Raw genomic sequence first — 27750 nt, 5'->3', positions numbered from 1 at the left:
TTTATCTAGGGGTATAGTTAGCACTTTGACCCCACAGGTATTTTGCTATATTTATTGGAGTTAGTCTGTGAAAATGAAAATCTTTTTTTCTGAAATAACATAGAAATTTTTAATATTTACAAGGAATAAAGAAGAAAATTCACCCCAACATTTGTAAAGCATCTTCTCCCGATTACGGAAATACCCCATATGTGGTAATAAACTGCTGTTTGGACCCACGGCAGCGCTCAGAATGGAGGGAGCGCCATTTGGATTTTGGAGCACAGATTTTGCTGGATTGATTTTCAGTGCCATGTCGCGATTGCAACCCCCTGGAGGGCACAAAATAGTGGAAACCCCCCAAAAGGGACCCCATTTTGGAAACTAGACCCCTCAAGAAATTTTTCTAGGGGTTTAGTAAGCATTTATACCACACAGGTCTTTTGCAGAATTTAGTAGAATTAGGCCGTGAAAATGGATATGAAAATGAATATAAACATTTTTGTCCACTAAAATGTTGAATTTTTTCATTTTCACAAGGGATAAAGGAGAAAAAGTCACCCTAAATTTGTAGCGCAATCTCTCCCGAGTACGACAATACCCCACATCTGGTAATAATGTATTTTTTTAATAGAAATTAATTAACCTTTGCAGGACTGATCTTTTTTTGCTTTTCCATTTTAGTTTTTCACTCCCCGCCTTCCAAACGCCACAACTTTTTTATTTTTCCATGAATTGAGCGGTGTGAGGGCTTACTTTTGGCAGGACGAGATGTAGTTTTTATTGGTACCATTTTTTGTTAGATGCAAATTTTTGATCACTTTTTATTACGTTTATTTAGAGCTTTGGTGGCCAAAAACAGTGATTTTGGCGTTTTAAATTCTTTATTTCTTACGGCGTTCATAATGCGCTATAAATGACAATTGCACTTTATTCTGCGGGTTGGTACGATTACGGCGATACCATATGTATATAGTTTTTTTTATGTTTTGCAGCGTTTGCACAATAAAATCACTTGTTTATAAAATAATTTCTTTTTTGTGTCACCATATTCTGAGAGCCATAACTTTTTTATTTTTCAGTCAAAAAAGCGGTGTAAGGGCTTGTTTTTTTGCGGGACTGGTTGTAGTTTTTATTGGTACTATTTTCGGGTACATGCGACTTTTTGATCACTTTTTATTCTATATTTTGGGAGGGATGGTGACCAAAAAATTGTGATTCTGGCATTGTTTTTCGTTTGTTTTTTTCGCGGCGTTCACCGTGCGGTAAAAATAACATTATAGTGTTATAGATTGGGTTGTTACAAACGCGGTGATACCAAATATGTGTACTGTTTTTTAACGGTTTTATTTTTTTCCTATAATAAGAGACTTATAGGAAAAAAAAATCTTTTATTTTTACACTTTTGTAAAACATTTTTAATAACTTTTTTTTTATTTTTTATTTACTTTTTACACTTTCTTTTTTTACCTGCAGCTTTGATCGCTGCTAGAATACATTACACTACCTAGGTAGTGTAACGTATTCCAACTGTCAGTGTGACGTCACAGTCACTCTGACAGTTAGTCTACGAGGACCAGCAGAGGCTGATCCTCATAGGCTGACATACATGGCAGACCCGGGGGCCGTTGTCTGGCCCCCGGGTGCCATCACAAGCATCAGCAGCCCCCATAATTGCATGGGGGCTGCTAATGTGCTACAAACCCCCTACATGCGGAGATCGCAATCGAGCCCCACATGTAACGTGTTAATTGCCGAAATCAGCGGCAATGAGCCGCTGATCGGCAACTAGTGGAGTGTCAGCTGTCAGCGACAGCTGACCTCCCAGTTCCCGATGCACACGGTCGCCGACAGTGTCACAGACACTGTCATCGACCGTGTGCATCGCGAACGGCAGTGACGTCCTGTCACTCTGACAGGAAGTCTATCAGGAGGCTGATCCTGATAGGCTTCCGTACGTGGCAGACACGGAGGCCATTACTTGTCCTCCGATCGCCATGCTAGCCATCTGCAAACCTCAAGATTTCATCGTGAGGTCTGCTGATGAGCTAGAAACCCCTGAATGCGGTGATTGCAATTAATCACCGCAATCAAGGGGTTAATTGCCAATATCAGCGGAAATAAGCCACTGATCGGCATACAGTGGAGTGTCAGCTGTCAGGGACAGCTGGCCTCCCGTTTCCCGGTGCACACTGTCGCCGACAGTGTGCACTGGGAACTTCGCAGTAACTGTACGTCCCTGTGCCTTAAGACACTGGCCACATGGACGTACAGTTGCGTCCTCGTGCGCCTAGGGGTTAAACCGCCAGATGAACGGCGTCCAAAAAACTGCAAAATTCTCCCTTTTCCCCCATAAAAAATTCAATAAAAGTTAATCTATAAGTCCTATGTACCCCAAAATAGTACTAATGAAAACTACACCTTGGCCCACAAAAATCAAGCCCACATACGGTCACATTGACGGAAAAATAAAAAAATTACGTCTCTTGGAATGCGGCGATGCAAAAACAAGTAATTTTTTTCTAAAAGGGTTTTTATTGTGCAAACTTAGGAAAACATATAAAACCTTTACATATTTGGTATCCCCGTAATCGTGCCGACCCATAGAATAAAGTTAATCCATCTATTATAAGCATCTAAAAATGGTACAATTACAAAATAAAACTCGTCCCGCAAAAAACAAGCCCTTATACGGCTGTGTCGACGGAATAAAAAAAAAGTTACGACTCTTGGAATGTGATCGTGAAAAAACGAAAAATAATCCTCGGTCATTAACGCGCAAAATGGCTGGTCATTAAGGGGTTAAAAACTTTTAAAAAACATATAACATTAAAAAGGTTTACAACTTGGGACGCACATTCATAAAACTGATGCCTTTGCGGATGACCTTTTACGATTAATCTCAAACCTTAAATAGGCATTCCCTCCGATTTTAGAGACCTTCACATTTTTTGGCTCTGTATCCAATTTTAAGATTAACTACTCCAAATCGGAAGTACTTAATACTTCAGCGCCTATGAAAGACATAAAAAAAACCTCGCTCCGTTCCAATGGCTGCAGAACCACATTAAAAACCTTTGCTGACAAAAATCCCAACTCGTCTGACCTCTTTACAGATTCCATTTCTATCTTGCGAAGGTAGAAAAAAATATTTTAAAATGTATGTCCTCCAAACTGTCCCAATTCATTTGCCTACCACGTTTTTTAATTTTATTCAGCGAATATTTTCTTAATTTCTTTGGAACTTTAGGAAACCCAGATTGGCACATAAAATCTTAATTCTCAAATGCCACTCAGAAATCATGGGCCTACCTGACACTGTAAACTACTATAAGTCTATTCACCTGAGCAGATAGATATCCTTGAATAGACTTCAAGACTGCTCCCCAACTTTACACGTGGAAAGGACTTTGCTTTCCCGGGATCTGTTGGCCCAGTTGTGGTGCCCTTCGCTTAAGAAAGGTCTCCCACACACAAGTACCACGTTAAGGGGCACTATTATGGTATTTCACCGTTTCTCCAATATTCTTACACCGCTCGCATTACTTCCAGATCTCATGGGCTGTACTGGCAGATCTTTGGTCAACTTTGAAGGACACTAGTATTGTAGAAGTTTTTAAAGATGGTGTAGTTTCTACCATCCAGTCTTTACTTCCCAAATCTTCTTCTAGGACTCCTCAGGTTCTACATTCCCTGGGCTTTAGAGCAACATGTCAACTATTCTTGAAAAATTTCCCCACTATCCCAGAACCCTGCTAAATGGAGACATGCTTATTACTACCCGCTTTGCGTAAAAGGTTTGTTTTCCAAATTATATTCCAGTATAATTTTAGAAGGCTCTCATGATAAACCTAGTTATATTTTAGCATGAGAGAAAGAACTACATCTAACCTTTAGTAAGGAAGAAACTTTCTTTATCTTGAAGCATATGCCTGGATTTTCCAGATGCGTTAAGATACTAGGTGGCATAGAACCCCAGATTTTTTACAAAAACCTAATCTAATACCATCCAACAACTGCTGGAGGTGCAAAGCTCATGTAGGCAACATATCTCATATTTGGTGGAATTGTTCCTTGATTAGTGTTCCACCTTAGTGCTCCTCTCGTCCTCCTTTGGGCTCCATCAGATATTTTCCGCCCAAAGTCCAATGACTTGATCACTCACACAATTACGGTAGCTAAATTGATGGTCCGCTTTATTGGAGGTCAGAAGCACCTTCCACTTTTCAACATTGGCTGGATAGGATGGATTCCGTTTGCAGTATGGAGGAGCTACTAAGCTGGGAACTGGGAAAACGTGATAAATATATGGATGTCTGGAAACCTTGGTTGGCTTTCCTTGCTCCCCTTCCCCCAGTCCCTGACATCCAGAAAGGGAAGGTTTATTTCTATAAATTTTTTTGAACCACCTCCCCTTATCACTATTATATAACTATGTTAGAGATTTGGAGAGGAGATCTTGATAATTTGCGGTTCTCAAATTTGGCAGTCCTCACTTGATCTTTCTCTGATGATATCTATATGATCTCAAATTGTTTTATTGCTCAATTAGGCGCAATGTAAATATTTTAACCCCTTGCGTACCTTCGACGTAATAGTACGTCGCTGGCCGCTTATTCCAGCGTACCTTCGACGTACTATTACGGAGCAGGAATAAACTGTCACTATGTGAAATCACATAGTGACAGAACAGCGGCGGCAGCTGTCATTGACAGCTATCCGTCTCTGCTACCGGCCTGGGGACCAATTAGCAGTCCCCAATGCCGGCGATTGCTGTGATTGGTCAGTCTCTGAAGACTGACCAATCACAGCCGTCTGTGACGTCGTCTGCAGGAGAAAGCTCCTGTCACTTTCTCTGATCTCCTCACTTCTGTGAGATACGTGAGGAGATCAGAGAAAGCGGTGTAAAAAAACAAAACACTTTTTATTAACCCCTTCCCGAAAATGGGCGTATAGTAACGCCCTGAGGATGAAGCGGGCACAGGAGCTGTGCTCGCTCCATCTTCATCGGATGTCGGCTGTAATATACAGCCGACATCACACTGCAACTACAGCGATCACTGTCCTCTCCGATCGCTGTAGTTTAACCCCTTAAATTCCGCTGTCAATAGCGACAGCGGCATTTAAGTGATTCATACAGAGGGTTGCAATGGCTGGTTGTACTGGAGCCTATTAGGTCCTGCCCAAGGCAGGACGTAATAGGCTCAACTGTCAGTTGTAAAGTAACAGTTACAATACACTGCACTACATCAGTACATACAGAAGTAGTGCAGTGTATTGTGCAGGGGATCAGAAGATCAGATCTTCCAGTCCCCTAGTATGTGTAAAATAAAAAGTGAAAAAAAAGTTAAAAAAAAGTTTTAGATAAATAAATAAATACAAGTTTTACGTAATAAAAACAATAAATCGCCTTGTTTCCCTGATCAAGCCCTTTATAATTAGAAAAAAATGAAAAAAAAGACAAAAACTAGACATAATAGGTATCGCCGCGTTCGTATCGACCTGACCTAAAAAAATATATTATTTATCCCGCACGGTGAACACCGTAAAAAAAATACCATAAAAAACAATGGCAGAATTTCCTTTTTTGGTCACGTTGTTTCCAAAAAAATGGAATAAAAAGTGATCAAAAAGTCGCGCGTAGCCAAACATGGTACCAATAAAAACGACAGTGTGTCACGCAAAAAATGTATGTACTCCGCACAGATTACATATGCCCCCCACTATAAGCTGAAACACCAGTAAAACACTAAACAAAACTACTACCAAGCAAAATCTGCGCTCCAAAAGCCAAATGGCGCTCCTTCTGGGCCTGACAGTGTGCCCAAACAGCGGTTTATGACCACATATGGGGTATTACCGTACTCTGGAGAACCGCTTAACAATTTATGGGGCGTATGTCTCCAGTGGTACAAGCTGGGCACAACACATTGGGCACTGAAATAGCATATATGTGGAAAATGTCAATTTTCAATCTGCAACATCCACTGTGCACTAATTTCTGCAAAACCTTTGGGGGTCAAAATGCTCACTACACTTCTAGATGAATTCCTTGAGGGGTGTAGTTTCCTAAATGGGGTCACTTCTCGGGAGTTTTCACTGTACTGGTACCTCAGCGCAATGCAACATGGCGTCAAAAACTAATTTTGTAAAATCTCCACTCCAAAAACGAAATTGCACTTTTTCCGTTTAGACCCTTGCCGTATGTCCAAATAGCCGTTTATAACCACATATGGGGTATTTCCGTAATCAGGAGAAATTGTGTAACACATTTTGGGGTGTCTTTTCTCCTGTATTCCTTGTGGAAATGAAAAATTCTGAGCTAAATCTACAGGTTATTGGAAAAAAAAAAATGTTTTCATTTTCACGGACCAATTCTAATAAAATCTATAAAACACCTGAGGGCTCAAAATGCTCACTACACCTCTAATTTAATTCTTTCAGGGGTATAGTCTCCAAATTGGGATCACATCTGGGGAATTTCTACTGTACTGGTACTTCAGGGACTCTGCAAATGCGACATGGCCCCCAGAAACCAATTCAGCAAAATCTGAGCTGCAAAATCCAAATGGTGCTCCGTCCCTTCTGAGCCCTGCCATGGGTCCAAACAGCAGTTTATTACCACATAATGGGGTATTTCCGTAATCAGGAGAAATTGCTTTACAAATGTTGAGGTGCTTTTTCTCCTTTATTCCTTATAAAAATTAGAAAATTCTGTGTTTTTTCCAAAAAAAAAGTCTCTTTTCATCTTCACAGACTAATTCCAATAAATTCAGCAAAAAACCTGTGGGGTCAAAATGATAACTATACCACTAGAAAAATTCCTTGAGGGGTATAGTTTCCAAAATGGGGTCCCTTTTGGGGGGATTCCACTGTTTAGGTCCCTCCAGGGTGTTGCAAACGTGACACGGCACTGAAAACTATTCCAGTAAAATCAGAGCTCCAAAATCCAAATGGGGGTCCTTCCCTTCTGAGCCCTGCTGTGGGTCCAAACAGCAGTTTATTATCACATATGGGGTATTTCCGTAATAGCGAGAAATTGCTTTACAAATGTTGGGGTGCTTTCTCTCCTTTATTTCTTGCAAAAATTAGAAATTTTTAAGTTTTTCCAGAAAAAAAGTAGATTTTCATTTTCACAGACTAACTCCAGAAAATATAGCAAAATACCTGTGGGGTCAAAATGCTAACTATACCCCTAGATAAATTCCCTGAGGGGTGTAGTTTAAAAAATGGGGGGTCACTTTTGGGGGTTTCCACTGTTTTGGCACCACAAGACCTCTTCAAACCTGACATGGTGCCTAAAATATATTCTGAAAAAAGGAGGCCCCAAAATCCAAGAGGTGCTCCTTTGCTTCTGAGGCCTGTGTTTCAGTCCATTAGCGCACTAGGGCCACATGTGGGATATTTCTAAAAACTGCAGAATCTGGGCAATAAATATTGAGTTGCGTTTCTTAGGTAAAACCTTCTGTGGTACAGAAGAAAATGTATTACATATGAATTTTGTAAAAAAAAGTGAAATTTGAAAATTTCAGCTCTCCTTTCCTTCAATTCCTGTAAACTGCCTAAAGGGTTGAAACACATTCTGAATGCTGTTTTGGATACTTTGAGGGGTGCAGTTTTCAAAATGGGGTGTTTTATGGGGGTTTCTAATATATAGGGCACTCAAAACCACTTCAGAACTGAACTCGTCCCTGAAAAAATCGCTTTTTGAAATTTTCTTAAAAATATGAGAAATTGCTGCTAAAGTTCTAAGTCTTGTGAGGTCATAGAAAAATAAAAGGATGTTCAAAAAACGATGCAAACATAAAGTAGACATATGGGGGATGTTAATTGGTAACTATTTTGTGTGGTATTACCATCTGTTTTACAAGCAGATGCATTTAAAATTGGAAAAATCATAATTTCTTCATATTTTCGCTAAATGTTGGTGTTTTTCACAAATAAGCAATGAATTTATCTACCAAATTTTTGCACTAAACTAAAGTACAATATGTCACGAGAAAACAATCTCAGAATCAATTGGATAGGTAAAAGCATTCCGGAGTTATTACCACATAAAGTGATACATGTCAGATTTGAAAAAATGGGTCTGGTCCTCAAGACCAAAATGAGCTGGGTACTCAAGGGGTTAATGATTTTTGTTTGTGCATTGCTGCCATTTCATATTGAAATATTTGTACATGCGCTAATCCTGGCCTGAGTGCCATATATTTCCTCATTTTCCTTTTGATCTCGTAAAACGCATGGATGATCTTTTGGTTCTGTTTCTTTTAATTAAAAGGGATTCGATAATAAAAAAAAAAAAGCTTATATTTGGCAGAGCTCCTAACAAATGTATCATATAAACAATTGTTTCATTTCTCTGTACCACATTGTATTTTGTACATGTTACCATGTATCACCCCAGTAAACAGCTACAGAAGTTGATGATGCTACATAAAGAATAACTAACTGGGTGAAGGAGATCCTAATGACCTTATTTTAACCGCTTCCAAACTATTGACTGTAAATTTACGTCAGCAGTTGCTGGGCTTTGTGCAGTGTCTAAAACAATTTACGGTGAGTTCTCCCAGCAATTGGTACCCTGCTTAGTGCCACTAACTCCCGGATCGGGCTGCTAGCAGCTGTATCTGGTCACATAATGTGAGAGGGAATTAAAATAATCAGCTCCCTATAAAAAACAAAAAAATAAAAATAAAACACATGCTTCTGCATTTGGGCGGTTGCTGGGGCAACCCTATGAGAATTTAATGATATCATGGGGATTTCCTGTGCTGAAGGGGCTTGGAGGGATGCAGAGAAGACGCGATCTGAGTCTCCTCTGCATGTCTATGCATTCAAATCACGGATTACAGTGATCTAATAAACGGTTACCATTGGATTACAGTTATTAGTGATCTGTATATGGGGACAACAGGGAACACATAGATAATGTGTTTCCTGCTTACCTGTGCACCTGTAGTAAAAAAAAATAAAAAAAACAATACATTAAAATGAAAATAAATAAATAAAAATCTCCCCCCAAAAAGTGTACACCTTTTCAAACCCACACGCCATTTGATACATTCTGAGTCATGCAAACATGTTTTGCATTGAGGTCAACCGCTCGGACATTAACCCCTTAGTGACCAGTACAATTTAGGAGCGCATATAAAAAAAAACATTTTTTTAAAGATTTATTTTTTTTGGGGGGGGGGGGGGGAGAGAAGCAAGAAAAACAAAAAACACAGCAACTCCGGCATTGTTCTATGAGTTTTCAATTACGCCGCTCACCATGCGGTGTAAATAATGTTACCTTTATGGTGATATCAAATATGTATAGGTTTTTTTATGTTTTACGACTTTTGCACAATAAAAACACTGTGAACTAAAATATTTTGTTTTTGCATCATCGCATTCCAAGAGCCATAACTTTTTTTATTTTTACATCGATGTAGGCATATGTGGGCTTGTATTTTTGCAGTTTATGTCGTTTTCATTGGTACCATTTTGGGGTACATGGGACTTATTGATTAACTTTTAGTATTTTTGGGGCGCAATCGGAAAAATAGAAATTCCTTTTTTTGCATTTCTTTTACGGCCTTCAGCTTGCATGTTAACTTTATTGTTAAGGTTATTACGATCGCGGCAATTTTTTTATTAATACTTTTACAAAATAAAACCACAATTTTTTAGGATACCAAAGCATTATTGCCAGTATTGTATTACTGACAGACAATCTATAAAGCCATGCTTTTGTTAGGCCCGTGGCTGCCATAGCAACCCATCTTCTGCCTGTGATCGCATCTGTGGGCCATCGATGGGTGACAGAGACAGACCCCTCCCTCAGTAAACCACTTAGATGCCGCGGTCTCTATTGATCGCAGCATCTAAGGGGGTAAACAGTCACGATTGATGGCAACTTCAATTGCGAACATTAGAGCAGAAGCCAGGCTATCATAAGCCAGCTAAACACCCGCTTCAGCCCGCATGGGACACCCGTGAAGGATTTAAAAACAGGCCGCCATGAAAACGCCTATTAGTGACCTCAGTGAAAAGGCATATTAGTGGCAATGAACAGGCTAACACGTTCCCGTCAGGCAGAATGTACATTACGCCAAACATAAAATAATTACCCCCGCTCACCAATTTTAGTCTTTTCTATCCCGGCCCTTTCTGCTTTTGCTCCTGTACTTTAAAAAGTCTGTACTTGGATAAGAGAAAATTGGGTTTGGATCCAGCACAGACGATTCAATAAAATAGGATGTCACGCTGTGCTCTTTATTCCTGATTTTAACTTGCCAATTATACTGGCCCATTAAACTTGGAAATATCCCTTCCATTTTATTGAATCGTCTGTGCTGGATCCAAACCCAATTTTCTCTGGTCTTGTCTACTGTGTGCCGACACAAGGATCCGTGCACGACTACCCCTAGAACTACATCTGCAACGAAGGTGAGCTGGAGGTGTTTCTCTTTTTCTACTTTTGTATCTGTACTTGGATAACTATCATCCATGTACAGATACTGCATCTAAAGATAAGGGAGGAAGAAACATTTAAAGAGGCTCTGCCACAAGATTATAAGTGCTCTATCTCCTACAAAGTCTGATCGGCGCTGTAATGTAGATAACAGCAGTGGTTTTTATTTTGAAAAACGATCATTTTTTAGCAAGTTATGAGCAATTTTAAATTTATGCTAATTAGTTTCTTAAAGACCAACTGGGCGTATTTTTACTTTTGACCAAGTGGGCGTTGTACAGACAAAAGTCTATGACGCTGACCAATCAGCTTCATACACTTCTCATTGTTCCAGCCCAGCTTCTTTCACTGCACAATCACACTGTGCTGTGGATCATGCTGGGCTGGAACAATGAGAAGTGTATGAAGCTGATTGGTCACCGATTGGTCAGCCTCATACACTTCTTTACAACACCCACTTGGTCAAAAGTAAAAACATGCCCAGTTGGTCTTTAAGAAACTAATTAGCATAAATCTAAAATTGCTCAAAACTTGCTGAAAAATGATCGTTTTTCAAAATAACGGGCTTTATTCTAATGCCAGAGGCAGCTGAGAGCTGGGGGCGTCCCTGCTCTGCCGTGTGAGATCAATATTAGTATCGATCTCACCCGTTTAACCCCTCAGATGCGGTGCTCCCTCTCTCTCCCACAGACACCCGGTGATAAGATAGCCGAGTGTCTGTGTCTCCAATGGCAGCCGGGGGCCTAATAAAGGCCCCCAGGTCTGCCAGTAGCGAATGCCTGCTAGGTCATGCCGGAGGCATGACCTAGCAGATGCCTGTCCGTTTTAAAAGGACAGGCAGTAATACACTGCAATACAAAAGTATTGCAGTGTATTATAATAGCGATCGGAGAATCGCATATTAAAGTCCCCTATAGTGGGACTAGTAAAAAAGTAAAAAAAAAGTTTAATAAAGTTAATTTAAAAAAAAGTGAAAAAAAAATAAAATGGAAAAACCCACTTTTTCCCCTTACAAAATGCATTACTATTAAAAAACCAAACTAAAGTAAAAAAGTCATGCATATTTGGTATCGCCGCGTCCGTCACGACCCCGACTATAAATCTAAATCATTATTTAAGCCGCACGGTCAACGACGTAAAAAATGTAATAGAAAACTATGGAAAAATTGCTGTTTTCTGTGACTCCTGACTTAAAAAAATGTGATAAAAAGTGATCAAAAAGTCGCATCTACTCCAAAATGGTACCAATAAAAACGTCAAGTCTTCCTGCAAAAAAAAAGCCCTCATACAACTGCATCAGCGGAACAATAAAAAAGTTATGGCTCTTCAAATATGGAGACACAAAAACAAATAATTTTGAAAAAAAAAAAGCGTTTTTACTGTGTAAAAGTAGTAAAACATACAAAAACTATACAAATTTGGTATCGTTGCAATCGTAACACAGTTAGTGTTATTTATATCACACGGTAAACGGCGTAGATTTAAGACGCGAAAAAGAGTGGCGAAATGTCAGATTTTTTTCTATACCCCCCCAAAAAAAAGTTAATAAAAGTTAATCAATAAATAGTATGTACCTCAAAATCGTGCTATTAAAAAATACAACTTGTCCCGCAAAAAATAAGACCTTATACAGCTATGTCGACGCAAAAATAAAAACGTTATAGCTCGTGGAATGCGACGATGGACAAACGAAAAAAACATGGCTTGGTCATTAAGGTCTAAAATAGGCTGGTCATTAAGGGGTTAAAGCTAAAATAGGGTTTTTGTTCTCTGCGTTATAGAAACTTCATATGTTACACAATGTACACATATTTGACATCGCTATGTACGGGAGAAATAGAGTATTCATTTTTATGGCAAATATTTTTCATTACACAAACCACCTTAAAACAAAAGTATGAAAAAATTAGGGAAAACTGTTATTTTTCCCGTTTCTCACAATTTTTCCCTAAAAGGACCTATAAAGTTAATGGATATCAGCTCCAATTTTAAATAGTAAAGGAAGCCCTATGTGCCAAACAAAAAAAGAAAGAAAAGAAGAACACAGAATTCCAAAGGTTGACATTTTCCTGTGGTCATAAAGCCCCAAAACAACCCTAGTCATGAAAGGGTTAATAGGTCTGTGATAGAAAGAGATATTCATTAACATACTAACATCTAAATCCCCAAAATCGAAACACTTTAGGCCCCACACCAAGTGCCCACTTTTCCATGAATATTTGCATTAACCAGCTCCTTTCTTAGTCTGGATTGCGGTATTGTCCACTCCAAAATTGTAATAGATGGCAAGTACTAGTTAACCCCTTAAGGAAGCAGCCTAGTTTGGGCCTTAAGGCTCAGAGCCCATTTTTGAAATCTGACATATTTCACTTTATGTGGTAATAACGTTGGAATGCTTAAACCTATCCAAGCGATTCTGAGAATGTTTTCTCGTGACACATTGGGCTTCATGTTCGTGGTAAAATTTGGTCGATATATTCAGTGTTTATTGGTGAAAAATGCAAAATTTAGAGAAAATGTTGAAAAAAAAATGCATTTTTCAAAATTTAAATGTATCTGCTTGTAAAACAGATGGTTATACCACCCAAAATAGTTACTAGTTCACATTTCCCATATGTCTACTTTAGATTGGCATCGTTTTTTGAACATTTATTTTATTTTTCTTGGACGTTACAAGGCTTAGAACATAAACAGCAATTTCTCATATTTTTAAGAAAATTTCAAAAGCCTTTTTTTAAGGTACATGTTCAGTTCCCAAGTGGCTTTGAGGGGCCTATGTATTAGAACCCCTGATAAAACACCCCATTTTAAAAACGAGACCCCTCAAAGTATTCAAAACAGCATTTAGAAAGTTTTTTAACCCTTCAGGCATTTCACAAGAATTAAAGCAAAGTGGAGGTGAAATTTGCAAATTTAATTTTTCTTGCTGAATTTCAATTTTATTCAATTTTTTTTCTGTAACAGAGAAGGTTTTACCAGAGAAATACTACTAAATATGTATTGTCCAGATTCTGCCGTTTTTAGAAATGTCCCACGTGTCTCTAGTGCGCTCGTGGACTAAAACACAAGCCCCAGAAGCAAAGAAGCACCTAGTGCATTTTGAGGCCTCTTTTTTATTAGAATATATTTTAGGCAGCATGCCAGGTTTGAAGAGGTGTTGAGGTGCCAAAACAGTAGGAATCCCCGAATAGTGACCCCATTTTGGAAACTACACCCCTCAAGGAATTCATTTATGGTTGTCGTTACCATTTTGACCACACAGTTTTTTCACAGCACCTATTTGAATTGGGCTGCGAAATTAAAAAAATGACATTTTTTCCAATAAGATGTCATTTGTGATCAAAATTTCTTATTTTCACAGGGAACAAAAAACCCCATTTTGTTGCCCAATTTGTCCTTAGTGCGGCAATACCCCATTTGTGGTGATAAACTGCCGTTTGGGCCCATGGGAGGGCTCAGAATGAAAGGAGCGCTATGTGTTGGTTTAAAACACTTTCATACAGAGCTCTGGTTTTTCGGGACACGTGTCACATTGATATATTGTGTCCTCCCTTATGCCCCTCTTATAGCAGACTTTGCACCTCTTTTGATTTTTTTCCCTTCTTGCCAGTTTGGGGAACTTCTCCTGGAAAGTTTTTCCCTTGTACGATGCGTGTGGCCTCGCTTCCAGAAGTACTGGGTGCCCCCCTTCCTGGTCCCTAAAAATTAGGTTCTTGATAACTACCTCTTGAAATTACAGGAAAGTTCCCCTCTGGCCTGTACATCGACGTAGCACGTACACATTGTACAATGCCATCTGTATGATGTGCACGGTCAGCTTCTTATACCACACCGCATGGCGTTGTAGGGCCTCAGGACTTGATCTGACAAGTCCACCCCTCCCATGTACCTATTGTAGCCCAGGATGTAGTCTGGTTTGGGGGTCTCTGTACTGGTACCTCGTACAGGCACATGGGTACTGGTGTGACATCTCTCTTGTCTTGTACTTGACACACAATATGTTGCTGCTAGATTGTGCCCTGCTCTCACCCCTTCTTGTTTGCCCTGCAGAGTCTTAGGGAAGCCTCTCAGGTTTATTTTAGCAGTGCCACATGCCACAGGACTGGAAGCGAGGCAGTTGAAGAGTGGGACGCTGGTATAAAAATTATCCAGGTAGAGGTGGTAACCCTGGTCCAGCAGTGGGTGCACCAAATCCCACACAATTTTTGCATTAACTCCCAGTAAGGGGGGGGGGGGGGCATTATGGGGGTTGAATACTGGTGTCCTTCCCTTTTATATATCCTAAATTTGTAGGCATACCCTGATGCACTCTCGCACAGATTATACATCTTCACACCATACCTTGCCTTCTTACCCGGCAGGTACTGGCGGAATTGAATCCTCCCTTTAAAATGTACCAAGGACTCATCATTAGAAATACACTTCTCGGGGGTGAATGCTTGGGAAAACCGGGCACTGAAACGGTCTGATAGGGGTCTCCGTTTATACAAACGGTCAAAACTGGGGTCATCTCGGGATGGGCACGGCTCATTATCAGTATAATGTAAGAAGCGACGTATTGCCTAATTTATTTATTTTTTTAGGTTCTAGTTCAGTTCTGAAGTTGCTTTGAGGGACCTATATATTCGAAACCCCTATGAAACACCCCATTTTAGAAACTAGACCCCTCAAAGTATTCACAACAGCATTTAGAAAGTTTATGAACCCTTTAGGTGTTTCACGGGAATTTAGAGCAAAGTAAAGGTGACATGTACATTTTTTTTTTTGTCAGAAAATCCTTTTTATACAATTTTTTTTATAACACAAAAGGTTTTACCAGAGAAACGCAACTTAATACTTATTGCCCAGATTCTACAGTTTTGAGAAATATCCCACATGTGGCCCTAGTGCGCTAATGGACCAAAGCACCGGCCTCCGAAGCAAAGGAGCACCTAGTGGATTTTGAGGCCTCCTTTTTGATAGGCACCATGTCCGGTTTGAAAAGGTCTTGTGGTGCCAAAACAGTGGAAAACCCCCAAAAGTGACCCCATATTGGAAACTAGACACCTTGAGGAATTCATTGTAGTTTTCTTGGGGTGCATGCGGCTTTTTGATCAGTTTTTATTCTATTTTAAAGTGGCGTGGTGACTAAAAAACAGCAATTCTGTTTTTTTATTCTATCTTTTTTACAGCGTTCACCGTGCGCTATAAATGACATATTCACTTTATTCTGCGGGGCGATACGATTACGGCGATACCAGATGTTTATAGTTTTTTTTTATGTCTTATGGCGTTTGCACAATAAAATACGTTTTGTAAAAAATCATTCACTTTTTGTGTTACCTTATTCTAAGAGCCATAACGTTTTTATTTTTCCATCAAGAAAGGCGTGGGAGGACTTATTTTTTGCGTAACGAACTGCAGTTTTGATCAGTACCATTTTTAGGTAGATGCGACTTTTTGATCTCTTTTTATTCCATTTTTTGGGAGGTGAAGTGACGAAACAATTGTGATTCTGGTACGGTTTATTATTATTTTCTTTTATGGCGTTCACCGCGCGGGATAAATAACGAAATAATTTTGTAGATCAGGCCGTTACGGACGCGGCGATACCAATTATGTATAGTTTATTTGTTTGTTTATATATTTTTATTAATAATAAGGGACTGATGAGGGAAAAGGGGGGATTTTTACTTTTATTACTTTTAAAACTTTTATTTTCTTATTTTTACACATCTTTTTTTAACTTTTTTTTTTACTTTATTACTTTGTCCCACTAGGGGACATGAGGGCAGGAGGCCCTGATCGCTAATCTAATACACTGCACTACATGCGTAGTGCAGTGTATTAGAGCTGTCAGCTACTCACTGACAGCAAGCATAGTGGGTCCTGACTTCGTCAGAACCCACTAGGCTTCCGTCGATGGCAGAGCCGGACGCCATTGTTTGGTGTCCGGTTGCCATAGTCACCATCGCCAGCCGCTATCGCGTAGCAGGCTGGCGATTGTAGCTTAACCCCTAAAAAGCCGTGATCACTATTGAACACGGCTTTTCAGGGGTTAATCAGCGGGGACACAGCGATCGGTTCCCGCTGTAGGAGCTGCGGCAGCTGCTGTACGAGACAGCAGCTGTCACAGCTCCTGTATGTGTCGGGAGGACGGGCGAAATGGCCGTTACTCCCGCGACGTACTATTCCGTCGCTGAGCGCGAACGTATTGGTTAGCGCGACGGAATAGTACGTCGCTGAGCGCGAAGGGGTTAAAGAACTTTTCTTTGAAAGCATTTTATACAGGACATTCCAATTTTTGAAAGTTGGAGCTCAGAATCGGACTACAAACTGCCACTGACAACAACTGATTAAAAGGGACAGTTTATAATCCGATTCTGAGCTGCAATGGTTAGGAATTTAAATGTCATGTAGCAGATCTCAGTGAAGTGGGAAAATTAATAGATAAAAATAAAATTAAAAAAGACTTAAAAGCACACTTATTCAACAAGGAACAAGGATAACAATCTTTCTCATACTGACCAGGAGGCATGAAATTCCTTAGTTTTTCGGGTACAATAATTCCTTCGTTAGTTTGATAATTCTCTAAAATTGCACAGATGGCCCGTGTTGTCGCACACATTGTAGCATTCAACATGTGCACATACTCAACCTGTAACAAAAATCAAATATTTTGCAAAGATTACAACATTTTGAATTCAATTTTGAAAATTACTTCCACTACAAAACAGACATTAGAAAAACTTCTAATATGTATACATTCGGTTTGTTAAAAGGCAACTCCAGACAAAATCTAATTATTTTTTTTTTAGCAAATTGAACATTCACTATACATAGGAAGCCAGCCCACTGTTTACGTTAGAGCAGGATGGTTAAGGCTATGTACAGCTTTGAATAGTGTTTTGTTTTTTTAATTCAAAGTGTTTTGTGATTTTAAGCACTTTTTAAATTACTTTTAGAAAAATATATTTTTTTTTTACTTTATAGTTCATTAGCTGATTCAGTTAGTTCAGCTGAACTGACGGCTCGGCTGAGAGCAGGTCCTGTGTGTCCGACACAGGATCCACCTAATATCGATCACACATCTAAGTTGATCAACATGCAATCTGCAACATGCTCTATTCTTCCACAAATTGCATTTACTCTATTAGGACATCGAATATGCATGCTAGTGTGCTTTCAGATGTAGTGTTTTGATTCAGTTGTTGAAGCCAATGTAAAAGGTGCTGCTCGTAAAGTGAGAGGAAGTAGAATACCAAGGATTGTGTAAAAAGCTGCATCAAAATGGCACCTGCTAAAGCACCCTTGGTTCACATGATGCAATCAATTTGCATTTTCTTACTGCAACGAGTGAACACAGCTTTAAAAGGGTTTTTCCACCCACAGTTCAGCTTTAACATTAAAACCACTGGCACTTTAAGTAAATGATCCTATTCCTAGAGGGTCAGCCAACAAGGCGAAACCGGAAGGGTGGCGTTGGGATTTCACATAATGATTTTATATGTTGGATACAAGTACAAAATGGAAATACTTTTAAATCCGGTCCCACGTAATCTTATGTGTTTTTGTCCTAATATCCCCCATATAGAGCTGGCAGAGGTACCATGTAAGAAAAGGGATCCGTACGAGCATTACACCATCTGCACACCAGTTAAGGACAGCGAAGGACTTTGGAAGTTTGAACCTGGTGGAGGCCCGTATTCGCAGCAACGGAGGTAGTGAGAGGCAAAAACAGGAAGACTACACAGACTGGAAACCACATGGAGTGGTGTATTTCTACTAATTTTAATGCAAAGGGAGCTCCGAGTCCAATACATAGGGAATTCATAGTCCAATACTACTGTATATTTGACTATTAAAACTGACTGCCACTCCAATAGCAGAAAAGGCTGTAGGACTCATTTAGCAGAGATCTCTTGCTCTATATCAATTATATTGTGAAAAAGGTTCATTGATGCGTGTGGAAAGAAAAGGCTAGACCATCTCGTCCGATCCCCACAAAAGAGCTACTGTACTTGGTGATAAATGTATGATTGCTGGGGGCCCCATCACTAGGACCCCCACCAATCACTAGAACGAGAGACCCAAGTCCCATTCGTCCTCACCCAAATGGAGTTTGCATTTAGCGGCAATCAAGAATGCACACTGCTGCTCCATTTAAACTCTACTCTATAGGACTGACAAAAACAGTCTAGCGCTGTTGATAGGTAATAAAGGTATTTGGTGGAAAAACCCCTTTAACCCCTTAACAATCTATGATGTAACTGTACGTCATGGCAGGAAGGGAAGAGTATGGAGTGGGCTCATTGGTTGATTTCATTTTCGCTTTCCTCCCTACATTCCAAAAGCCATAACTTATTTTCTATTGATATAGCTTATATTTGAGTGCTTGTTTTTTTTGCAGGAGGAGTTGTAGTTTTTCACGGCACCATTTATTGTACCAAATAATGTACTGGGAAACTGTAAAAAAGAATATTTCTGGGGTGGAATGGAAAAACAAAAAACAAAACCGTGAATCTTTTGAATTATTACAGCGTTCACCGTGCGGTAAAAACGACATGTTGTTAACTTTATTCTGCGGATAATACAATTACTGCGATACCAAATTTATATATATATATATTTTTTTGTTTTACTACTTTTACAAGCAAAAAATTTCTTTTAACGAATGCTAAACATTTATTTCACTAAATTTAAGTTTTTTTGTTTTGATTAGTCCCCTATGGCAGTGATCCTCAACCATCGGGCCACGGATAATTTGGTACAGGGCCGCAGTATCTAGTATCCACCCCTGTGGACACAGGAAATTTCGGACGAAAAACCGCACCAAACTGTGGTGCACTTTTTCGCCAAGAATGTCCGTTGCAGAAATCTGTTGACGTTTCATCCCAGGAGATCACTGCAGCCTGTGATTGGCTTCATCGGCGCTCACATCGTATGAAGTGTCATCCCAGGCCTGGAGGAAGAACACAGACTTCTAGGTAAGTTTTTTGAGTTGCGTTTTTGCAGCAGAATCGCTGCGATTCCGCCAAAATGAACACAACAACCGCTATTTGTTGTGGGTTTTACCTTCCCATTGAATTTAATGGGGAAAACCCACAACGAATAAGCAGCGTTTACGCAAATACATTTGACATGCTGCGAAATAAAACACTGCACCGCATGTCAATTTCTGAGTGGTTCTTCCGCTTACTATTTACGCAGCATGTGGATGAGATTTGTTCTATCTAATCCACTCTGCTGCTACTGTATTATGCTGCAAATTTTTCCGCAATTAATTCCGTTGTGGAAAATCCACAGTATCCACGCAACGTGTGAACTGACACTACACCCCCCAACCGAGCCCGTCCCCATTTTTTCCTCTAAAGTAATGTCAAAAAGAATCATAATAGGTATCGCTGCATCCGTAAAAGTCTGAACTATTAAAATACAACATTATTTATAGTGAAATGGTAAACGCCGTAAAAAAACATACAAAGCAAAACACAAATTTGTTTTTTGATCAACTTATGTCCCAAAAAAATGGAATAGAAAAACTGATCAAAAAGTCATATGTATCCCAAAATTATACCAATAAAAACCACAGCTCGTCCCGCAAAAAGCAACCCTCACGCTGCGCCACCAATGGAAAAATATAAAAAACTTATGGCTCTCAGAATATGGTGACAAAACAAATTGAGTTTTTAGTTTAGGTTCTTCATAAAAATAGTACATCATCAAAAAAACTATATAAATTTGGTATTGCCGTATTTGTTTCGACACGCAGGATAAAGTGATGTTTTTAATGTGAGGTGAACGCGGTAAAAACAAAACCGAAAAAACAATGGAGGATTTGCTGTTTTTATTATTTTTTCCAGGGTTTCAGTACATTAAATGGACACTAACATTTCAAATAACGTATGTTAACCTAAAATCGTATACCTGATATAGATCAAATTTGTAATTTAGTTACTGTTAAAGTTTAATTGCTTTATCCATGCAAATTCTGTGCAAAGCTACTAGGTGTCTTCCTTCCAGTAAATCTGCTGTCCAACCCCTATTGATAAAAGGAGTTGGAATTGAAACCCCGGAACCTTTGGCCCAGTGGCATCGGAATGATGACTCCTTTAAAAAGTGGAGAGTAGATTAACCCAAAAAAGGCAGTCCCCCTGGCGGGAGACTGCGGAACAGCAGACTGAAAGACACGCTCTGGAGGGATCCTGGCAAATTAGGTTTTGTATCCCGAGGATACAACTTCCTGAAACCAGGAGTCCAAAATGTGACAGAGCCAGACATCCTTGAAGCGCAGAAGTCTGCCCACCACCCAAGATAAATAGAGTGGGGGTGGACCTTCAGGTAGAGGTGGCATTGGCGGCTCCGGTCTTTGCAGGCGGAGGACGAGGATGCCAGGAGGGGCATGCCTTGAAAGAAGGTGTGGCCTTCTGATTCTGGAGAGGCTATGGCCTGGAAGAGACGGTGTTGAAGAACCCACAAACGGAGCGGGAACACGAACCTGCCTTTTTGTCAAGTAGTGCGCTTAGGCCTATTTTGAGGAAGATGGGTGCTGTTGCCTCCTGTGGCTTCAAAGATTATCTCATCCCATCTATGTCCAAAGAGACGGGAACCTGCAAAAAAGGAGAGCAGTCAGGGAACACTTGGAAGACGAATTAACAAACCAAGCCTTAAAAGGGGCAGGTCATCACTATATGATCGGTGGGGGTCCGACACTTGAACCCCGCACCGATCAGCTGCTCCAGCTGTCTCTAGGCACCGGATGTCCATGCCGGAAGCAGATGGCTCCGTTCACAGAATAGCAGCCTAGATGCAGCTATGCTCCTATAGGTCATCAGCTGTCCATGCGTGGACAAACCCTTCAAGCAAGGTCGTAGATAAATAAAGTAACCCGAGTTGGAAGTGTTGATTTAATTTGCAGAAATACAATTTCTGGGTCGAAAATGGTCTTGGTATATAGAGAAATAAAAATAGAGGGAAAGACCCGCGCCTGATAGCGTAGTAGTCTATGCAATTAGCCAGATAAAAAGTCAGTACTTACACAATCCCATATGGAAAAAACAGTCTGGTTATCCTGGACCTTGCTGGTTCACCTTCTCTTCTGGGTGTGGTGGAGATAGAAGGAAGTCCCAAGTTTCTCACATATGGAAGAAAAAAAAACAGCCTGCCTGGTTCTCCTTTATATCTGGTTCTCTTTTAAATACCTCTAAAAAAAATTACAAACAAAAATTTTTTCATTTACTATAGAGAAACTTGGGATTTCTTTCTGGTAATCACCCCCACACCCAGAGGACAAGGTGAACCAGCGAGGTCCAGGAGTACCAGACAAATGTTTTTCACATATGAGATTGTGTAAGTACTAAGTACCCTTTTTTGCATTTCTCTTAATCAAGGTAATCCTGCGAATAGCAACGGAAGAAGCAGAAGCCCGCACCACCAGATGGCAGCATAAAGAGCAGCCTCACAGATATACTTGGACGCACTGGATAAGATGAGACGGATCAACCAATTCCTCCTCCCGAGGACCCAAGAGCAGGCCACGACTGAGTTTGTCTGCCCATTCAATGATAGTTCTGGTAACCCAGACAGATGCGAAATATGGGCGAAGGACAAAAGCGTTTTTTGCAAAAAAAGAGTCCACATGGTGATCCAGAGGAACTTTGAAGGAAGGTAAAGTAGTGGCCTTGGACCACATGAGAAACCGGAGGATCCACCACCGGAGACCTAACCCATGTGGAAGAGTTCCCTTCCTCAAAGCGGTAGAAAACATCCAGACGGCTAGAGTGAGAAAACTTATTTTCCGTGGGCTTCCGTTCCTTAAGTACAATACAATCAAGTTCCGAGTGGGCTGAAAACGTTGAGGTTTAAGAAAATAAATTAAGTCAGTGGCAGGTGCAGAATCAGTAACCTGAAGAGTGTCACAGACAGCCTAATAAGTAGCACCACCGAGGTAGGGAGGTGGGTAGAACCCTTACCAATTGAATACAAGTCGGACTCAGATAACTTGCCCTCGGACAAAACCTCTCTAGGGGAGAGGAAGCACCAGACATGACTTCAGGTGGAGGCGGTAAAACGGAAAAGGACGGTGAAAACTAAGGCAGACGAGAAGACTTAGTTCGCTTACAGGGGTCTACCACAAGAGGAAAATATGGACGGCTCACATGAGGACGGTTAGAACAAGAGTCCAGATGTGGGCAGGAAGATATGCCGAAGAGGATGGACTGAGTGATGTTCACTGTGTTATCAACCGTCCGGAAAAAATAATTGGCCCATTCCGGATCAACACCCATCATACCAGGGGTGAGGGCTCCCCCTTGTTACTCAACGCTACGGCACCTGTAAGGGAAGTAGAAGGAAGCCAAGGGCTGATTCTACACGATTCCAAAGTGTCGGATGTCCCTCCTGAGGCAAGAATGCAGCACCTCTGTTCAGGAGGTCCTGTATCCTCAGCAGCGTCCGTCCAAATGGAGTCACAGCAGAAGGGATGCTAAAGCCCTGCGCCCATGGAGCACAGCGATTGGTCACTGGTGGCCATGTGAGGAGACTGGCCAATCAGGAGAGAGGATTGATTTCCAGTAAGGGGATAGGAAAAAACCACGCTGAAGTGCTATTGGAGGATAGAGTGAAGAGACCGCCCCCGCCTGTGCAGTGAATCGCAGAACGGCGCCGTCCATATTGGAAAAAAATAAATAAAATAATGCTGCTCGCCAAAAAGTGCCAAGGAGCCCAGATGAAAGAAAGACCGTAGGTATAGGCTGTTGTAACAGGGAGGCGTGATACATTAAAATTTAAAAAGTGGCCGCTCCTACAGGATATACTCTTCTTACAGACACGGAGGTATTCAGTCTGGCTGCATGCAGCAAGAGAAGCAGATACAAGGGAAGAGAGGTATGTCAAACAATAGAGAAGCTGACAACCGGTCAAGATGGAGTTTACATGCCTATTCACTGATAGCTCTGCTAACCAAGAGAAAGGCAAAAGGCATAGCCGCCAGAGGTCTCAAAAGTGTTTATTGCAAAGGAGTGCACATGGCAATCCAGAGGATCTTTGAAGCAAATGGCCTCCGACAATAGGCAAAGTGGTAGTTTGGCTAATCGAGAAACAGGAGAATCCACCAGCAGAGACCTAACCCATTTGGAAGAATTCCATTCCTGAAAAATATAGAAGACCATATAGAGTAAGAAAACTTCTTGTCTGGGTGTTTTCATTCCTTAAAGACAATACCTTCAAGTTCAGAATGTACTGGAAAGACCGCTTGGGAACATGGAGGCGGAGGAAAAGAAATAGAGTCAGTTGAAGGCGCAGAATTAGTGACCTGTAACTGTAAGGTGTCACAGACCGCTCTAATAAGTACCTCCACCGAAGTGGGGAAAGTGGTAGAACCCTTGCCAAGTGAATCTGAGTCAGAATCCGATAAATCACCCTCCAACAAAGCGGAAGCACCTCCTACATAGATCCTGTGGGGAAAGTTAGACAGGAGATGACATTGAAAGTAAAAGCAGGCGAGCAGGGGTCTGCCACTAGAGGATGACATGGATGTAGAGTCCAAGTGAGGACGAACAGGAGTCCAGGGGAGGGTGATTGATATTTGCTAGGTTATCAAGCGTTCGGAAAAGGGAATGAGCCCATTCCAGATTCAGACCCACCAAACCAAGGGTAAGCAATACTGGGGGTAGCAGGTTGCAGTAGCCGCAGGCGTTTGGCCAGAAAGCCGGCATGCCTAACATAAGGAAGTAGACTGACCACAGGGAAATTTAGAATCGCACTTGGACGATGCATAATAAATTGCAACGGTTGTCTAACGTGAGGGCTCTCCCTTGGGGTCAGACAGGCAGTAGAGAGGGTTACTAAACCACACACTGTACTAGTGAGAGTGAAGAAACCAATAGAACCACTTAAGACTGCACAGCAACAGATACTCCTTTTTAGGGAGTAATGGCTGCCTTAACCTAGCTCTGCTAGGATAAGAACACACTCCTACAGGGAGTTCTCTCAGTGAGAGAGACTAGGGCACCTGTAGAGGAGGTAGAAATAGGCCAAATGCAGAGTGTTTGATGTCCCTCTTGAGGCAAAGATGCAGCAGTACTGGTCAGGATGTCCTGTGCCTCCAACAGCATCTGTCCAAATGGAGGACAGAGAGGACACATAGGCCTCGCCTGCGGAGCGCCGTTAATATCCGCTTGACGTCACGTGTGGGTTGACTGGGGGTTGTGAGTACCCATGAAAGCATAGTTAAGGAAGCACGTTGGTGCGAGATCTAAACTACATACAAGCAGTAGCCCGGAGGGTGGTAAAACTCGCCATCCTATCATCGCTTTCCTACATCTCTCAGATGAACAACCAGCAGGAGCACCCCCTAAATGTCACATCCATTATTAAAGGGACACTGGTGGGAGAAGTAATCATTAGGCTGACACTCTTGTCCCCCTTGTCTTCATAGGCAGGTTTGGCAATAGCGCATTTGCAATATAACACCTGGCGTCCGCCAAGGAGGGGACACTGGGAGACTATGTCAAACCTATGTCTCATCTTCTTGCTGAAAATTGAAAAAAAGCTTCTCTGTATCCTGTATACATATAAGTCGTATCGTTCTCTCTAAGCTGATTTAGTCGGTACAGCTGAACGGACTGCTCGGCTGACAGCAGGTCCTGCGTGACCACATCTAAGTTATGAATGATACTACATCTATGTATATAAGGCTGGGTTCACACGACCACATAAACATCCGTAATGGACGGACGTATTTCGGCCGGAAGTCCCGGACCGAACTCCGTGCAGGGAGCCGGGCTCCTAGCATCATAGTTATGTACGATGCTAGGAGTCCCTGCCTCTCCGTGGAACTACTGTCCCGCACTGAAAACATGATTACAGTACAGGACAGTTGTCCTGCAGAGAGGAAGGGACTCCTAGCATCGTACATAACTATGATGCTAGGAGCCCGGCTCCCTGCACTGAGTTCGGTCCGGTACTTGCGGCCGAAATACGTCCGTCAATTACGGACGTAATTAGTGTGTGTGCACATACCCTTAGATACATAGAAGCTGTATATTAAAAAAGTTAACTTTTTTTTTTTAATGAAAGTGAATTTGAAAGTTTCTTAGAAGTACTTTCATTTAATAATAAAAACAAAAAAAAAATATTAAAAGTTCAAAAAACCCCCCTTTTCCCATTTTCCCCCTAGAGCATAGTAAAAACATAAATAAACATAATTGGTATCGCAGCGTCCGTAAAAGTCTCAACTATTAAAATATATCATTATTTAACCCGCACGGTGAACGCCGTAAAAAAAAAAATTGGAAACGCCAGAATCTATTTTTTGGTCACCTAATCTCTCACAGAAAATGAAATAAAAAGTGATCAAACCGTCGCATTTACACCAAAATGGTAAACTACAGCTTATCCCGCAAAAAATAAGCCCTCACACCACTTAATCGATGGAAAAATAAAAAAGTTGTGGCTCTCTGAATTTCGCGACACAAAATAAATTTTCTTTTTTACACTTAGATTTTTACCTGTAAAAGTAGTAAAATATAGAAAATAGCAATTAGACCTACCGGTAATTGTATTTCCAGGAATCCATCATGACAGCACTACAGGAGGTTGCCCTATTGACCTCTGTAGGGACAGGAAGACAGAGAGGTTAAAAGGCCCCTCCCACCACCCCTTGCCAGTGTTTTTCAATTACTACACCAGGATGGATGCAACCCTATTTTATTTCTAGGGATAATAACTGACATGTTAATTGCACAAATCAGAATTCAATAAGGGAGGGAATGTAAGAGTGCTGTCATGATGGATTCCTGGAAATACAATTACTGGTAGGTCTAATTGCTATTTTCCAGTACATCCCTCATGACAGCACTACAGGAGAAATACCAGATTATAATGCTCAGGGCGGGACTATGGATTGAAGGACTTTCCGTCCAAAACTTAAATCCGTATCGGACAGAACATCGAGCCTATAATGTTTGCAAAACGTATGATGGTTTGACCAAGTGGCAGCTCTGCAGATTTGGTCCATAGAGGCTTCTCTTCTTTCTGCCCAGGATGCCGAAACTGCCCTCGTTGAATGGGCTCTGATGCCTTGTGGGGCACATAGTCCTTGGGACTTGTAGGCTTCTTGTATGGTGGTTTTTACCCATCTCGCTAGGGAGCCTTTTGAGGTTTTCTTTCCTCTATTCTTTCCCCCAAACAGGACAAATAGATTTTTATCTTGTCTCCAGGAGGAGGTTCTATCCAGATACTGAAGAATTGTTCGCCTGACATCCAGGCAATGGAATTTTTCTTCTTGTTGGTTTTTTGGATCTGGATAAAAGGAAGGTAGAATTATTTCTTGTTCTCTATGGAAAGCAGTAGATACCTTTGGAATAAAGGAGGGATCCAGCTTTAGGATGATCTTATCCTCTTGTACTTTTAGGTACGGTTCTATGACTGACAGAGATTGGATTTCTCCAATCCTTCTTGCTGAAGTAATAGCGACTAAGAAAGCAGCTTTTAGAGTTAAAAAGTGCATACTAATTGTGTCGAGCGGCTCAAAGGGGGGCTCACAAAGAGTCGTTAACACCACATTCAAATCCCAGGTAGGAACGGATTTCTTTAGGGAAGGTTTCAGTTTAGAGACCGCTTGAGTGAATCTCTGATCCACCGATGTTCAGCCAGGGGAGTATTAAAAATTTTTCCTAAGGCTGAAATCTGTACTTTTAAGGTACTAGGACTAAGCCCTTTTTTGAATCCAGATTGTAAAAAATCTAGGATTTTCGCAATGTTGGGAGAAAAGGGGTCTGGTCCTGGGTCTCCATACCAGGAACAGAATTTCTTCCAAATTTTTTGATAGATTTTTGAGGTAACTTCTTTATGACTTGATAAGATAGTTGAAATTACCTCATCTGACAGACCGTGGTTCCTCAAGATCTGCCTTTCAGGATCCAGGCTGATAATTTCAGAGTTTCTATTCACTGAAAGAATAAGGGACCCTGGGAGAGAAGATTCTTTCGTACTGGGAGCATGATAGGGTCTTCCAACGCTAGGTATTTTACGATTGGAAACCAACTTCTTTTTGGCCAATAGGGAAGAATAATGATGAGCTTTATCAAATCTTCCTGGATTTTTCTTAATACCATTGGTATTAGAGGAAACGGAGGAAAGGCATAGGCCAGATCCATGCCCCAGGGTTGGGACAATGCATCTACTCCCAATGGGTTGTCTCTGAGATTTAGGGAGAAGAATGTCTCTACTTGGGAGATTTTCCTCGTGGCAAACAGGTCTATTTGTGGATAACTCCACCTTCGGGTTAAGGACAGAAAGACTTCCCTGTTTAGGGACCATTCTCCAGGGTC

General features: G+C 40.9%; 1 protein-coding gene across 2 annotated transcripts in view; it reads right to left on the bottom strand.

Annotated features, from left to right (window-relative positions):
• SARS1 (seryl-tRNA synthetase 1) overlaps positions 1-27750 on the bottom strand; it is a 193354-nt gene that overhangs the window by 20458 nt on the left and 145146 nt on the right. For both annotated transcript variants that reach the window (XM_075853538.1, XM_075853537.1), the window contains one exon: positions 16946-17075. In XM_075853538.1, the coding sequence (XP_075709653.1) occupies positions 16946-17075 (130 nt within the window). The remainder of the gene's footprint in view (positions 1-16945; positions 17076-27750) is intronic.

This window comes from Rhinoderma darwinii, chromosome 2, assembly GCF_050947455.1.
Source record: "Rhinoderma darwinii isolate aRhiDar2 chromosome 2, aRhiDar2.hap1, whole genome shotgun sequence".
Classification (NCBI taxonomy): domain Eukaryota; kingdom Metazoa; phylum Chordata; class Amphibia; order Anura; family Rhinodermatidae; genus Rhinoderma; species Rhinoderma darwinii.
Note: the sequence above shows the minus strand (reverse complement) of the source record. Positions and strands in the feature narration are given on the sequence as shown.